The sequence below is a fragment of the Barbus barbus genome (assembly GCF_936440315.1).
Source record: "Barbus barbus genome assembly, chromosome: 9".
Classification (NCBI taxonomy): Eukaryota; Metazoa; Chordata; class Actinopteri; order Cypriniformes; family Cyprinidae; genus Barbus; species Barbus barbus.
The window spans coordinates 14,680,190-14,695,175 of NC_136737.1; the positions used below are offsets into that span (position 1 = coordinate 14,680,190).

Genomic DNA, 14,986 nt, shown 5'->3' on the forward strand with positions numbered 1-14,986 from the left:
CATTTGTTGCCTTGAATCATCACTTAAAAGGTTATCTGGACATTTTGTGTATGGCATACTAATTTTAGGCACATTTTAAATGTAGAATTATGTTAGCTCGAAAAAAAGAATTTCTCCCTCTTTTAAAAACACCAAAATGTAAAGATTTTAAACGTACATTTCTGGCCAAATAAAATTAAATTGCCTTGATGAACCTTCCTCTAAAAAAAAATAAAATAATTTTTTTTAACTTTATTTAAAGAATATGTATCTATATATAAATATATAAAATTTAAACCATATTTAACAAAAACCAACAAAAAAATCCATTACACATTGCATTGTTTTAACCATTTATTGGAAGTAGAAACAAACCAAGGCTGGCATCTGTTTAACCTCCATCCCCGATAAGAACGATCATATTTAGAAAAACGAAAATTAGAAACATCTTTGTATAAAAAAATCTCTCATGCTAGTAACTCTGTACCACTACACATCAGTAATACATATTTATATATTCACAAGCCTTCCAAAAATAGAAAATAATAACCAAATATCAAAATAAATGACAAATCAATAGAAATAAAGACAACGATTGAATATCACATCAAAGATACATGCTGGCACAAAGAAGAATCTTTCCCAACATGCACTGCTTCTTATATACAGGCAAGGAGTCGCTGTTTGGGTGCATGTCGAGTTATTGTGATCCGTGTGCACTTGTCTGCGTGTGCTTTGTCTCGTACTACATGCTCACGACTGTATCCTGTAATATTATAATTCACAAACAGCAACACAGCTTTAATATTTGAAATCCTACCATCCGAATACCACTCTTGCTACAGATTCTATTTTCCGCTCTGCAGTCAATTCAATATTCATTAACGCCATTTCCTGTGGCAGAACCCTAGTGTTCAATATCACAACACTGAACAGAAGGATTCAGTCTGTAACACAAAACAACAGCGAAGTTTGCAGCTGCGGTTTGCGCTGAGCGTTCGCGATGTAAACAATCCAAGGCTGTTGATCACTTATGACTGATAGAACAGATGCATAGACAATTTTCAGAGAAATAATACAGGCAAATAGCTGTAGCGCAAGGTGCTTCATTGCTAAATTCAACAAGCGAGTCTATCTAGATAACTTCACCTCAGATTTAAGTAGATCCATAGCACGGTTTAGCGCAGTACAGCAGGGAATGAATGGATATACAGTGTTTAATCCACATTATAGAGCATATCTCTTGTGCTTTTCTAATATGGTGGATAGTTTGCCAGTAAAATGGCAGGATTCATCGGCGGTTACTATGGCAACTCTATAGGAGCGATTCTCAATGGCTGTGATTCTTTTGAGTTGTGAAACCAGTGAGTGGGGAAAAAAGTCCCATTTTGCATGGAATGATCTGAAGCGGTATGACATTTAAACGTGACGTTATAAAGTGAAATTTCACTGAAACAGGCAGCTCTGGTGTCTAATACAAGCAGTGTTTGTCAATCTATACATCGTATAAACCATAGTGCCTAATCATGCTGACAAACACCGGATAAACCGCACAGGCACTCGTACTTGAACGGATCGGAAAACACACAAAGACAGGACAGAGGTGGCCCTGTGATTGAATCTAGATGTGGGAAGCATCTAAGTCTCTTGTATTTGTACAATACGTAGAATTTGTAGGATTTCCTGCAAGTGGCGCCCCCTAAAAATAATTTCACACATTTTCATACTACATGAAAAAGCAACCACTCTGCTTTCAGAGGTGTATTTGGTTGTAGGTCTGTTTTTCGTAATTCTCTTGTGCTTCTAAACAATTGCATAACATTAAAGTCTGACCCATAGGGGGATTTTGGTCCCTATTAAGGAGGATAAGGGGTGAAATGGTTGTATGTAGTGGAGACACATTAAGGCACCCTTCGAAGGGTGCAGGAATGATTGACAAAAGGCCGCACGAAAGAGGTTTGACATCATTACAGATCGCTGAATATGGAAGAAAAAAAAAAAAAGTGTACGAAAATTCATGGCACTGTGTAGCACTCTGTCATGTTTTCATGCCTTAATATGGTTTTATTTAACAGATGCATTTGAAAAAAAAATCTGAATATAAATAAAATATTAAATATATATTTAATATAACTATAGTCTTTTATTGTTATTATTTTATATATATACTATTATAAATAATATTTTCTGGATTTATATTTTGAGACCTGTGCAATGATAGTGATATTTAATGTTTCGCAGAATAATAATAAATGTGTTGTACCTTTTGCCAGGTTTTTGTCTTGAAATATGCTTTATAAAAATCAAAGACATCACTAACATCAAGTATTTAAGAGATAAAATATCTGTTAAGAGATAAATGTCTGTTTCATGTGCCAAACTGTGCTTGTTAAACAAGCCCTTCCTGGCAATTGTAATGGTAGTGCACTGAATACAAATATATAACTGCTTTGTCACGTAAACGGTTGGTCATTAAAGTGAAGAACTGAGATAAATATGTCTTGTGTATTTTTTTCTATGTGCTAGTGCAACATCTGAACATCAGGGGGCAGTGTTTACGCCAAAGTTACCATGCCTGGCTAGCTACTTCCTGGTCTTAGCTCCGCCCCTCCTCAGCAGAGCGCTGGTCGGATTTAAGCTTGACGAATTCTTTTGCGACGTCATCGTTGTTGCGCTGGGACAGGATTCGTAGTACGGTCAGGCCGGTTTCATCCATGTGAATGCGTTTACCTAGCGGTAGCCAGCATGCTACGCTACCCCGCGGTGCTACGTCCTTCAGCTGCAGTACCGCCATGCCAACTGTGCGGTCCTCTCTTGCAAAGCAGTAGTCTTTCACGCACACCTGCAGCTCGTAGCACTCTGGACCCACTTCGTTACTCAATGTGCTTTGAAAAAAGCAGGATTATGTTTTATTCAGGAACTGTTGCGCAAAATGTGGTATGCAGAAACTAAAATGCAAGTGCATGTCACTCACAATGTAAAGGTCTCATTGTATTTGGGAGCCCAGCTGTTGTTCTTGGACTTGGTGGCATACTTTCTCTTCTTATCACTGAGATGAGGGCCAATGATGTAGACCTCCACAAAGGGCCGGAAAATTCCGGAGGTCTGCCACCGTAGGTCATTCGCAGCCACCACTAAGAGAAAATACATTGAGTTGTTCAATTTTCTTAGACTTCCCTTCACTTGTATCCCATTACGCTGCAGAAATGAAGCTACTTGAGAGACCATTTGGGGTTGCACTTTTTAGAGGGAGATAAGGTACAAAGTTTAAGGCAGAGATCTCCAACCCTGCTCCTGGGAGCTACTATCCTGCAGACTTCAGTTTCAACCTTGCTTCAATTATTAAATGTGCACTAAGCAAATTTTGCCAAACGATGTTGATATTTGAAGGCACCAAAACAAACACTCCCATACCCCAACAGGACCTCGCCCCTATTTTGAAATCTCTGCCCCAAATGTACGTACACAACCATGGCAACGATGATTGCGGAAACAAGTGAAGATGACACTCAAGCATATTCAAACAAAAGCCAACACGGATAAGTTGTGTGAAACAATGCAAAATCAACATTACTCACCTATCAAGAAACAACACAACCTCGGCTGATTACCTCTAGAAAGCTGCTCCAATATTTACGCGGGTCCTACCTCTTGCCTGATTTTTACCCTTCTTTTTAATGTTTTGTTCCTCCGGTATTGTCCTCTTTTTTTTTTTTATCTGCCATTTCTGTCTATTAGGGCTGTGCGATTTGGGGAAAAATATCAAATTAAGATTTTTTTGACATTGCGATTTGATTTGCGACTTTCAATTTGGAAAGGAGGATCGGACGATCTTTGTCTGTGTCTCAATGTCTCAAGGGGGCTGGGAAGAAGTGCCATGGGTTGTGGAAGGGAGGATCTATGTTATGTGCGCTGTTTTATCGGTACTTTCGCTTTCAAAATCGATCGCGTTCAGCAAGGAGGAGGCAGGATGGAAAGTGGTGGGGCACAGTAACTCGTTTGGGGGGCACGGCCTGCGAGTGCCCCCCCTTGGCGCCAGCCCTGGTGCGCGTGCGTCAGGCCTCGTCCATATTGCCAGATGCGCTCGTGAGAGATTTGCGGAGCAGAACCGGGCGCGAGACCGCGAGTATAAAAGAGCAATACGAGACAGGCTGCGTGTTAACGGCTCGTCCGTGAGACACGCAGCGTGGGGCAGTGCTGATTGGGGTGAACGGAGGTGCGCTCACTCTATTGGTTAGTAAGACTGCCACTCAAGGCTGGCAGTCGTGCATGTGCCCTGGAACAGAATAATATCGCGTCCACATCGCAGGCTTTGCGATTAGCAAATCGCAACATCTCAAATCGTGATTTCGATTAATCGCACAGCCCTACTGTCTATCTATAGTCGATCTGCTAATATCCGTCCTGTGCACTCAAATTGCGTGCTCTCTTCTCTCTATCATTACTAGACACCCCCCTTACTGCTGATTGGCTATAAGTGTGTTTTAGGACTCGGTCCAACACTGTGGTCAAAAGCATTTTTCAAATATCGCTGAGTGGACCTTTAAGTAACCCTGAACACCTTAATTAGCTGGTTTGGGTATGTTTAAATAGGGTTGGAGCTGAAATCTGCAGGACGGAAGGAGCAGGGTTGGAGAAGGGTAATACCCCAGTGACAAGCTGTTGTACACCAAAGATACAATTTTGTTTACATTCTACATTTACATTCTTCTGACAGTGTTGAGAGGCTCTAGGCACCCTTTGAGAAAGGGAAGTTCTGCAAATGAACTTACAAAATGGAAACCATAAGTACATGCAAGAACTCTAAATAATGTCAATGGTTCTTCCCATGTTGGAAAGGTTTTGAGGCACTTGACAAGGGTTCCTAGAGGTTTTCCAGAATTTTCTGCCAGTTGTGGTGATCTAAGGAACCAAAATGGAGCCTTGCATACTTTTTCATTTTCATAGTGTAGTCTCCCCTTAACATTCTTCCCATTACACTGCAAATCATTTGGGGTTCCTTAGATCAGCACACTTGAAGAATTCTTGGGGAACCTCTAGGCACTCTTTTAAATAGGGAAGCTTTTGAAAGAACTTACAAAATGGAACCCATAAGAACACGACAAATTGTCATTGGTTTTCTAGAGGGTTCTGCCAGTGTTCCATTCTGAGGAACCTCATATACCTCGTGCCACACCTTTTAATTTTTATAGGCCCCCTTTGAAATCCCCCCTGCAAAATTTAAGCTGCTTGAGGGACCAAGTTTGGCACACAAGGAGAACCTCTAAACCAGGGGTTCTCAACTCTGGCCCTCCAGGTCCACTTTCCTGCAGAGTTTAGCTCCAATCCTAATCAAACACACCTGAACAAATTACTCAAGGTCTTCAGGATTACTAGAATGTTTCAGGAAGCTGAGTCTAAGGTTAGGTTGGAACTAAACTCTGCAGAAAAGAGTTGAGACACCTTTGAATAAGGTTCTCAAAAGAACTTACAAAATGGAACCTGGAGATTCTTGGGAAGAACTTTAAAGACATCAGGGTTTTAAAGTCATCCGTAGTTCCTCCAGGAACCCCATTGTAAAGGAAAGACATTGAGGTTTCTTCAAAATAATCCTACCAGTGAGTTTTACCCTACCCGATGCAACTTTTTACAAAATTTAAACTCAAGGAGGAATGCAAACAACAGGCTTCAGTTGCACATGAAGAAACAATACGTACCCTTCACTGTGACTTTGTGCTCTCCAGTATTTGGATGAGTGAAGATCTCCACATGGATAGACACCTCTCCAACTGCATCATCAACACCAGTACCTGCAGACAAGACGAGACAAGTCAAGTCTCCATATTCGGTCTGGCAGGATACTTTGCATCGGTATGGCTCAATGGAACTTCTAATCACTTCCTTTTTGAATTCAGTTACCGCAGAGTCATACAGAGGCAATGTATGCTTTAAATTGATTGGATGACAAAAACATTTAAACAGCGTAATGGTGTTGAACCTGGCTTAAGAGATCATTAATAACATGAAGAGATTTTCAGGTTGGTCTTCCATATTGGAACACTTCTTAAATACAAATTCAGAGCATATTATTGTATTGATTGAGTTCAAATGTGAATTCTATTTGCACTGAATTTTAAATTCGCTAACAGCCGCTAATTTCCATAAGGGCTAATATACACAATTCAAAAAGCAGTGAGCTGAACAAATTTGACTTTACTTAATTGGGGTGATATACATTAATCAACTTAAAAATCATATAGTACTGTGCAGGATGCAAATAAGCTCTGAAAATGATTGAACAAGTGATCCTTGCAACACATCTCTAATCTGAATTTGTGAGGCTTGTTCAGGCACAAAATTGGGTACACTTTATTCCGGTGTCCGTGTACAGTGCTAACAGCTTTTTACAGCTAGCTAGCTAGCAACCAAAAATAGCAAGCTAGCATACTCATGTCTACATGAAATGTCAACAAGCTCCCATGACCTGAAATAATCAATGAAATTAGCTCATAATACACAGACAACCAAAATAAAGTAATGCCTCACAGGTTTCTTTTGCAACAAAGTGTTTACGATACAAAGAGAAGTGTGTTTCCTCAGATTATCATGAGTGTACCATCTGCACACATGCAGTGTGGTCACACTTCATTTCTCGTGTTTCATGAAGGGTTTGGGGAGGGGGAGAGCAGTCCTATTGGCCCAGTCATTCATAGGAAGGAGAAGACAAGGAGAACATCTAATATTGTCTTTCACTTGGTTTTAAATGCAGGCAGGTACATGCGGAAAACCACATCCATTCCCACATCTCCATTCACACTCATGGAAAGTTAGGATGATATTCACGAACAAATCTTAGCATTTATGATTTTAATTTTTTTTTTTCAAATACCTTTGATTAATGATGCCTCCAATGAATTCATGTAGCTAAATGTGAATTAAATGGCTTGATCTTTCCACAGAATCTAGGTCAGCTGCAATCAAATAATAATAAAAAAAATAGATCCTTCCTTTCGGCATCTTTTATATGTGTGCGCTTGTCAGAGAAACAGGCTGATAATGCAGTTTCCTCAGAGCAGAACCGTCTGAGCAAGCAGGGATTTGAAAATGCTTGAACTAACGGTAATGCTGGCGGCTGTTGACGTAGCACTTTATGATTACTCCTAACCAAAGAGCATCTGGGTAAATGTCACTAAACCTGTCAAGAAATGTCCAGGTCATATTTCACCACAAAAGTCAACAAAACAGTAATAAAAGTGTGTAAAATAATATATATACACATTTACATTTTTTTGGTATAATTTAGTAAAAAATAATATTTCTAATATTTTGTTATATATTCAGATGATTAATTTTAAGATTTTTTGATCATAACATTATTTTCATGAAATTATGACAGGCTTTCTTCCATTCATTAAACCCTTATCAAAAACACTGGTGTTTCTGAAAATAATACATCTTTAATCTAATAAAGAAAGCAAATTTGACTCAGGCATCTCAAACCTCAAGTTATAGTCACATATATCCAAGTGATTTTTTACAGGGCCCTTAAATGCTAATTTAGGGCCTTTCCGAACTGATGTACACTGACAGAAAGCTCATCACCTGACCCCAGGAACAAACTCTGATTGGCTGAGGGAGGGTTGTCTTGTTAGACTGAGCCTAAGGGAGGGAAACCACATTGCGTGGTCGTGAGGGAAGATCGCACTGAGCAGCAGAACAGACCCTGCCTGCGGACAAGCTGAGTCAGTTGCAATTAATGTCACATCTACATTCGACAATGTGGTTCAGCGCTCGGAAAGTAACGTTTCGTCACGGTCTCTCACTCGCTTACTCATTGACACTCGCGGCTCATCATCCGCAGTGCACACATGCGCCTCTCACACTACAGAAGTGTGTGCATTCCTCATTCACTGCCATTCAAAACACACTTCATCCTGGGCTTTCTTGCTGCTGTAGCGTCAAGATACATTTCAGACCAATGTATGTGAACATACAGCATGTTCTTCCCAGGTACTCATACATGCAAGGCCCTTTCTGTGGGAACATATGGGTGGTCGTGGGGCATGCGATTGGCCCGTTGGAATGGGAGGTGCATGATCTGATTTGGGTGGATCACTGATTGGTTCTTTGTCGTCAGGGGCACCGGGCCCCACGTGAACGTACCCTTCTCTGGGTACACGTCTTCACTATGGGTGAACCTTACCCCCTTCCCTCCATGAACTGGTGAAAGAGAAAGAGGGGACGCAGAAAAATACAGAGAGAAATTGAGAGCACATAGTGAAGGGGATTTGAGAGATGGAAAGAAAGAAAGAAAGAGACAGTCCAACAAGCTTATCAAATATTAACAGTCCTCCAAAACGTAGTGCATCTTCAACCTGCTGTGGTTTTTTTACACACACACATACCCACATTTGCACACATACTTGCTTTCATATGTGTTTAAATACTTAAATGAAGCAGTGACATTTACTCTAATTACATTTTAAAGGATTATCTATTAAAATGGCTCTGCCAGGGGCATCTCGAACTAAAGTGTGTCGGGATTCCCAAAGTGTGTGAGGGAGAGAAAGAAAGATGGAGACCAGATAAACCTAAATAAATAAACAAATAATAGAAAAGCTATTAATTTTTCAAGTAAAGAAAACACTATTTTTAAATAACAATTTAAATGTTATATATTTAGTGGAACAACATGAAGGTGAGTAATAAATTACAGAATTTTCATTTTTGGGTGAACTATCCTTTTAACCGCAAACAATAAATTTGGCAGTCATTTGCAGTCTGCCTGATTTTATTTAAGACTGGCATTCTGCCAAGGTTGAGAATAAGTATTTGGAATAAGTAATTGATATTTAAAGACAGCGAGATGTCTGGAAGAGCCTGACCTTGTGTATTCTGGGACTGAACGAAGGTCTTGATGAGTTTGTCAGTGGCCTGAGTGTAGAGGGACAGGGCGTAGTGTAGAGACAGCAGGTCTGGACTTTTCTCCAGGAACGTCTTCTTCAGCCCCACACCTCCAGCATGGAAGTATTGCTAAGAAACCACAAAACAGGAGATATTACTTGAAACAATGTTGCTGTGTCTGGCTGGTCGGGATACTCAAACAAACAAGAGCGATGCTGTGATAGTGCTACAAAGCTACGGTTGAATAATTTAATGTCGAATGGCTTCTTATAGTTGTCTCTGCTTATTAAACTGGGATTTTTTAAATCAAAAATTCTATATTATATTCTCCCCTACATCTCAAGGTGCAAAGACAATCCACCGAATGTGATGAAGGGCAAAAGTTTGACTGGAGTGTAAATTGAATATTACAAGGAAGGATAGTGCTGTACATAGTGCAAATTAAACACATATACTTATGTAACAGAATAAGAAAATTTTTAACAGGAAATCATATTCTAGTGTAAAAGGAGGAAACGAAAGTCATATTTACACTATATTTAACAACCCACTATCTGAAACACAAAACTGCACAACACTGCTTCTTTACCCACCTTTATAGTATCCAGTGCTAACTCAATCACTGCGCACTGTTTAGGGGACAGTGCCTTGGCCTCCTCACGAACCATGTGCTCCTACAAAAAGGGCAAAATTTTATAAGAACAAAATACAACAATGATCTTTTTTACAATTAAAATAGTTAATTCAAGTTCATTTAACCCTGAGTTAAAGTAATCCTGGGTTATCTTAAGTCACTTATTTCATACTTTCAAAACATTAAGACAAGTTTATAAAAAAACAAAAACAAGAATGACATGAAGACGAGAATGACAGTAATGAAAAAATTTGAATTCATACATATTAAATGATAAACTGATAACCATTTTAAAAATGTATTTATAATAAAACATCAATAATTCAAATGTTTAAATAATTTACAATAATTAAGATTATATTTCTATAATATTAAAATATGAATGTATTTTATAATGTTTATTTGTAATATGAATTTATACATATTTATTGATTTTTCAAAACCCTGAGTTAACGTAATCCTAGGGTATTTTATGCCACACTTACTTTAAAAATGAAAATAAAAAAATAAAAAAAAACTTTCATACCTTCAATTTGGAGAGCTGACCGAGTTCCTTGGCTGCATTAAATATAAGTTGAGTGCCCTGGAGGAAGAAGAGTAAAAAAAAAAAAGAATGGAGGAAGCGACAGAAAACAAAAAGAGACATTAGTCAGGTCACAGAGTTCGGCAAGGTTGTAGACAGAAATGCCACATCACAGAGATCAGAAACAGACGGTCTCAAACGTCAGACACACACTCGCACAATCCCAGCGTGCCCCGCCACCCCCAAACACGCTTGCACACAGCCACGCATCGACACACAACTGTTTGTGCAACATGAGACGGTAAACTAGCTACATATAGAAGACAGAGACAAGAGTTGAAAGGTTTACAAAACCAGTAGGTCCACAGCCCGAACACCGCCACTCTGGTGATATATCTAGTATCTACGATTGAACGATACTCTAATTTTTGGATATATCACTAAGTGAATGAGGCTCGTGCACCTTATTATACCATTATAACATTATATAAATGTGTACAATGTAGTCCTTGTGGGAAAATTAAATCGTTAGTATACAGAAATAGTACTGTATTTCTGACACCGCAAAAAGAAATAGTCGTTTAGACCAGCATGGACATCGAAGTCTAAAGCGACTATCATGCATGCATTATTTAACCTGGTATGTCCGAGCACCTGTAATGAACTATGTGAGGATTTGAACGGGAACGTAGGTGTGTGAGTCTATAGGGAAGCCCACAACTGCATTGAAAACAAGGGGTAAAAAAAACACTGCTTCCACCGGTTTGTTTCAACAGGGGGGCCCAAGTCACACAAAGAAGACATTAAGAATGAGAGAGAGAGAGAGAGAGAGAGAGAGAGAGACAGGACACATTGAGCTAAATGGGGATTCAGTCCTTACATCACTGTGACAAGCAAGCTTCACCCTGCCCTGTGAAGAGAGGATAGTGTAATTAACTTGAGAACTGGTCTTGGTGCTCTTTAATAGGCTGACAGTGTCCATTATTCAGTAACCGACAGACTAACGGCCATATATTTTCAGTTTGTTGTTAAATAGACCGCTCACCCAAAAATGAAAATTTTGCCATTATTTGCACACCCTCATTTTGATTTGTACTTGATTAATTGTTTTTCCTTGTGTGGAACACAAAAGGAGATGTTTTACAGAATGTTAATGCTGCTCTTTTCTGTGTAATGAAAGTGAATGGGCCCTGGAGCTGCAAAAATTATATTTAATAAATGATAAAAAGTGCCATAAGTAGTCTTGGACTGAAAAAGTCATTATTTGCTAAACGATGTTTCACTTAATTCAGTTTTCAAAATGTCTATGTAAACTGGTCGGTGGAAAGCTTTAGAGAAAAAAATAAATAAATATTGACATTTATTTAGTATTTATTTATTAACAAAATAGTACCTGACCCTAAATGTATAATACTATAGTGAGTAGAAAAAATATTATGTAATATAATAGAAACTAAATATTTTACTATATTACAGTATTACATTTTTACAGTTTAAACTGCTTCTTTATACACAAAATTATATAGCTGCCTTGTAAATTTTAGAATGGGGGTCCCTTGTGAAAGGATGATGATATTTTGGTCCGTGATTAAAAAAAGACTGAAGTCCCATTACTTAATTGATGTTAAAACTGGTGCAATGCAATTTTGATGTGCCATATTTGAATATACGTTAATGCGAATTATATTTTAGAGCTACGGCAGATGGAAAGAATTTATATATGGATGTGAGGCATGAGTAAATGACAGACTTTTCATTTTTGGATGAACTACCCCTTTAAAGGAGTTAAAATTCATTCTCTTAATTGATATTTAATTCAGATTTTTGTATTTTTGTAATCTAAGGGACCAACGAAACTAGGCAAATACGAAAACTATGAAATCTTTCAAGGCAATTCTAGGAAAAAGAGTTGAAAACATCTTCAAATGGAAGCTAATGAATTGTAAAATCACAAAAAGGCAGAACAAAAAACAATATTTACACCGTAAAATGGCAAAATATTTTTTTTTTACAAACAACAGATGAATAGACTATATTATTAAAAGAAAATTTCGCAAGCCTGAGAATAGGGGGAAAAAACAAACAAAAAAAGATCCCAGAAAACACATCGGTATGAGACCTCAGGGTTCCATCAGGCCAATTTTGGTACAATAACACGCAAAAACCAAACAGATTGACAGAATAATGTCTGCAGAGACTAAAAAAAAAAGAGAGGCTCGGGAGTTGAGGTGACGATCTGATGCAAGCAACAACCCACAGAGGAGAGGTTTCAAACAGGTGACAGAGAAGGGGAGGGTGGACCACCTGAAACCAGTTAACGTCAGATATTAGACCCACCACGGACACTAGACTGGTAGTGACCGCCGTTTCCAGGAGAATGAGTAGAGGAAGGGGTTGGCAGTCAGACGTGGGGCAGACATCAGATTGAAAGTTTGTTGGGGCGGAAAAGGGCCTTGTCCAAGTCAATTAGGAAATGCACCATGCTGCAGCCACCTCAGGTATACAGACCACTGAGGTGGCCAGGGAAGGCGAGAAAATGGACGAAGAAGAGCAGAAAGAGACAGCAGGAGAAGGAGAGAAAGACGTGACAGACAAATGAGGATGCACTGGACAAGAGGAAGGGACTTGGCAGCCACATAGAGCAGAAGGAGGTGGTGGGAAGGGGGTCACCCGGCATGGACGGACTGCGAGACACACAGACGCACAGACAAAAGTGCTCTGGTACTTACTATCATCTGTGGAGGTGGAGCGGGGGGAAGAGCGAGAATGTAATAACCAGAGAGAAGGGTCAGTGAAGCTACAAAGAGCCCCACATCAAATCAAAAGAAGCATTAACATTCAGTCTACAGGACCGGCTTCAGGCCTGACACGATATTACAGTAAGTCCCAAGGTCTGTGCTTGCCTGAGGGACTAAAACAGGCCCAGTGTGGAGGAATAATTCAGCCAAAAATGAAAAATTTCTCCCTCCTTGCATTCCAAACCTGTGTGATGTTCTTTCATAAAACACAAAACTAAAAACTTTGATGAATGTTCAAGCTGCTCTTTTCCATACAGTGAAAGTGGATAGGCACCAGGGGATGTTAAGCTACAAAACAGACAAAAAGTAACAAATGTATTCCATATGACTTATGCACTATAATAAAGGCTTCTGAAGCAAATTGAAGGACAAAAGGCATTACAGAATGTCTGTGTCTCCAATGAATAACAACTTAAATTTTGTTTAATTTCTTACACAAAGGCATTGTAGGCTTCAAAACTTCTAAATAATTGGAATAAAGTACATAGGTCATATGGGCCACTTTTATAAATGTCCTTTTTGGAGCGTGAAAGCGCCTTCATTGTAGGAAAAAGAGCAGCATGAACATGAACTTCCATAGACCAGGGCTGCTCCTGGAAGACCACTGCACTGTAGAGTTTAGCTCCAAACCCCACACCTGAACCAGCTAATCAAGGTTTTCAGGACTTGCAGAAATGTATTTTGGGACAAATGGAGCTAAACTCTGCAGGACGTTGACCCTGCAGGACAAGGACTGGACAAAAGTGAATCCATAGACGTGAGAAAGTCATACTGGTTTGGAACGAGGGTGATTTACATAAGAGGATTTACATTTTTACATTTTTGGCTTTTTGCAGTAAGCATAACAGTAATTGGCAAATGGTTAACTAGGCCAATAGGGAGATGTCTCCATTTCAAATGTTCAGTCTGAAAGAACTGATATGGGTCTCTTTTGTCAAAATAAACAAATACAAACAAAAATACACAGTTATATCAAGACAAATTAAAAGCAGTAAGTTGTCTCTGCTCCTGTAGAAATGCTCTCAAAAATTAACTAGCATTCAAATATATAGAAATACATTTAAATATAGATTAATAAAACTTTTTAGTCAAGATTACCATACATGAAATGTGCAATTGTGTGACTACAGGACCAGAGAGCAGTCTCGAGAGGTGCTTGAATGATATGGTGCACTCCCAATGATTTTAGAGTGGAAAGATGTCTTTTGTCCAAGGTGATTTGATTTTTGGAAAGGGACATGTTTTGTTGGGCATGAGGAGATACATTTCCAGTTGTTCAGATTCTTCATAATCCATATAAGAAAACACAATGCTGTAAACAATTTTGGCATTTATATAAAATGATTTCTACATGAAATATATCTCAAAAGTCTGCTCTTAATGAAATTATAAACAGTTCATTACCGTTTGGTCAGTCAAAGGTGGCAGAACAATCGTCTTCTCCATTGTGTTCATCACCAGCTTCCAAAGCTCCTTCAGCACTCGCTTCAACACGGTCTTCTCACAGATCTTGGCAAACAGCGTAAGACTGACAAGGAAAAAGTTAAAAGCGAAGCGAAGGTGTGAAATTTCCAAGAAAGTGTCTAAATCTAGTGATTAGCATCTTACTTGCTGTCAAGGAAGTCCATGATGGGCTGGAGGACGTTGTCGGCGTCCTGTGCCACACTGCTGCAAGCACTTGCTGGCACGTTTCCTGTTCCCTTCACCTGGCTAAGTATGTCACCCATCTGCTTGACATTTTCTTCAATGTTTGGTTGGAAACTAGTGGGTGAAGAACAGATGTTACTCCCAAAATAGAACAAACAACTACTTCTTCCTGATTCCTTGGTACCTCACCTGGTGGCAAAGATCCTTGCAAGGTCATCCAAAACATTGTTGAGTTTCACCTGGAGTTCTTTCAAGATGTCACTAGCTTCAACGTTCAACTGAAAGCACATTAATCAATGATCAAGACCAGCAGAACTTGACCAGGTTCTCAGAAGGTTGGAGGTCTTTGTTCAAGAAGTAAATCTAGGCTTTGCTAAGCCATAATATTAGCATATTTGTGGTTCACTTACATCTTTACCACCCATGGCCTCAAACATCTTCTCAAGCTGTACCCTGAGCTGTTGGATATTATTGATGAGGATGCATGGCTGTGGGGAGCAAAAACACTTTGTTAAAATGCAT

At 39.1% G+C, this 14,986-nt stretch overlaps 1 protein-coding gene across 1 annotated transcript in view; it reads right to left on the minus strand.

The window, feature by feature from the left end:
* Positions 1-2,575: 2,575 nt before the first annotated feature.
* Positions 2,576-14,986, minus strand: part of LOC306875244 (protein unc-13 homolog A-like) — a gene marked incomplete at both ends in the record, with an annotated part of 47,394 nt that continues 34,983 nt past the window's right edge. The window contains 12 exons of the mRNA XM_079425728.1: positions 2,576-2,864; positions 2,954-3,113; positions 5,676-5,768; positions 8,122-8,178; positions 8,844-8,991; positions 9,456-9,536; positions 10,023-10,079; positions 10,900-10,929; positions 14,222-14,345; positions 14,426-14,578; positions 14,654-14,742; positions 14,875-14,952. Coding sequence (XP_079281854.1) covers positions 2,576-2,864; positions 2,954-3,113; positions 5,676-5,768; positions 8,122-8,178; positions 8,844-8,991; positions 9,456-9,536; positions 10,023-10,079; positions 10,900-10,929; positions 14,222-14,345; positions 14,426-14,578; positions 14,654-14,742; positions 14,875-14,952 — 1,359 coding nt within the window. The remainder of the gene's footprint in view (positions 2,865-2,953; positions 3,114-5,675; positions 5,769-8,121; positions 8,179-8,843; positions 8,992-9,455; positions 9,537-10,022; positions 10,080-10,899; positions 10,930-14,221; positions 14,346-14,425; positions 14,579-14,653; positions 14,743-14,874; positions 14,953-14,986) is intronic.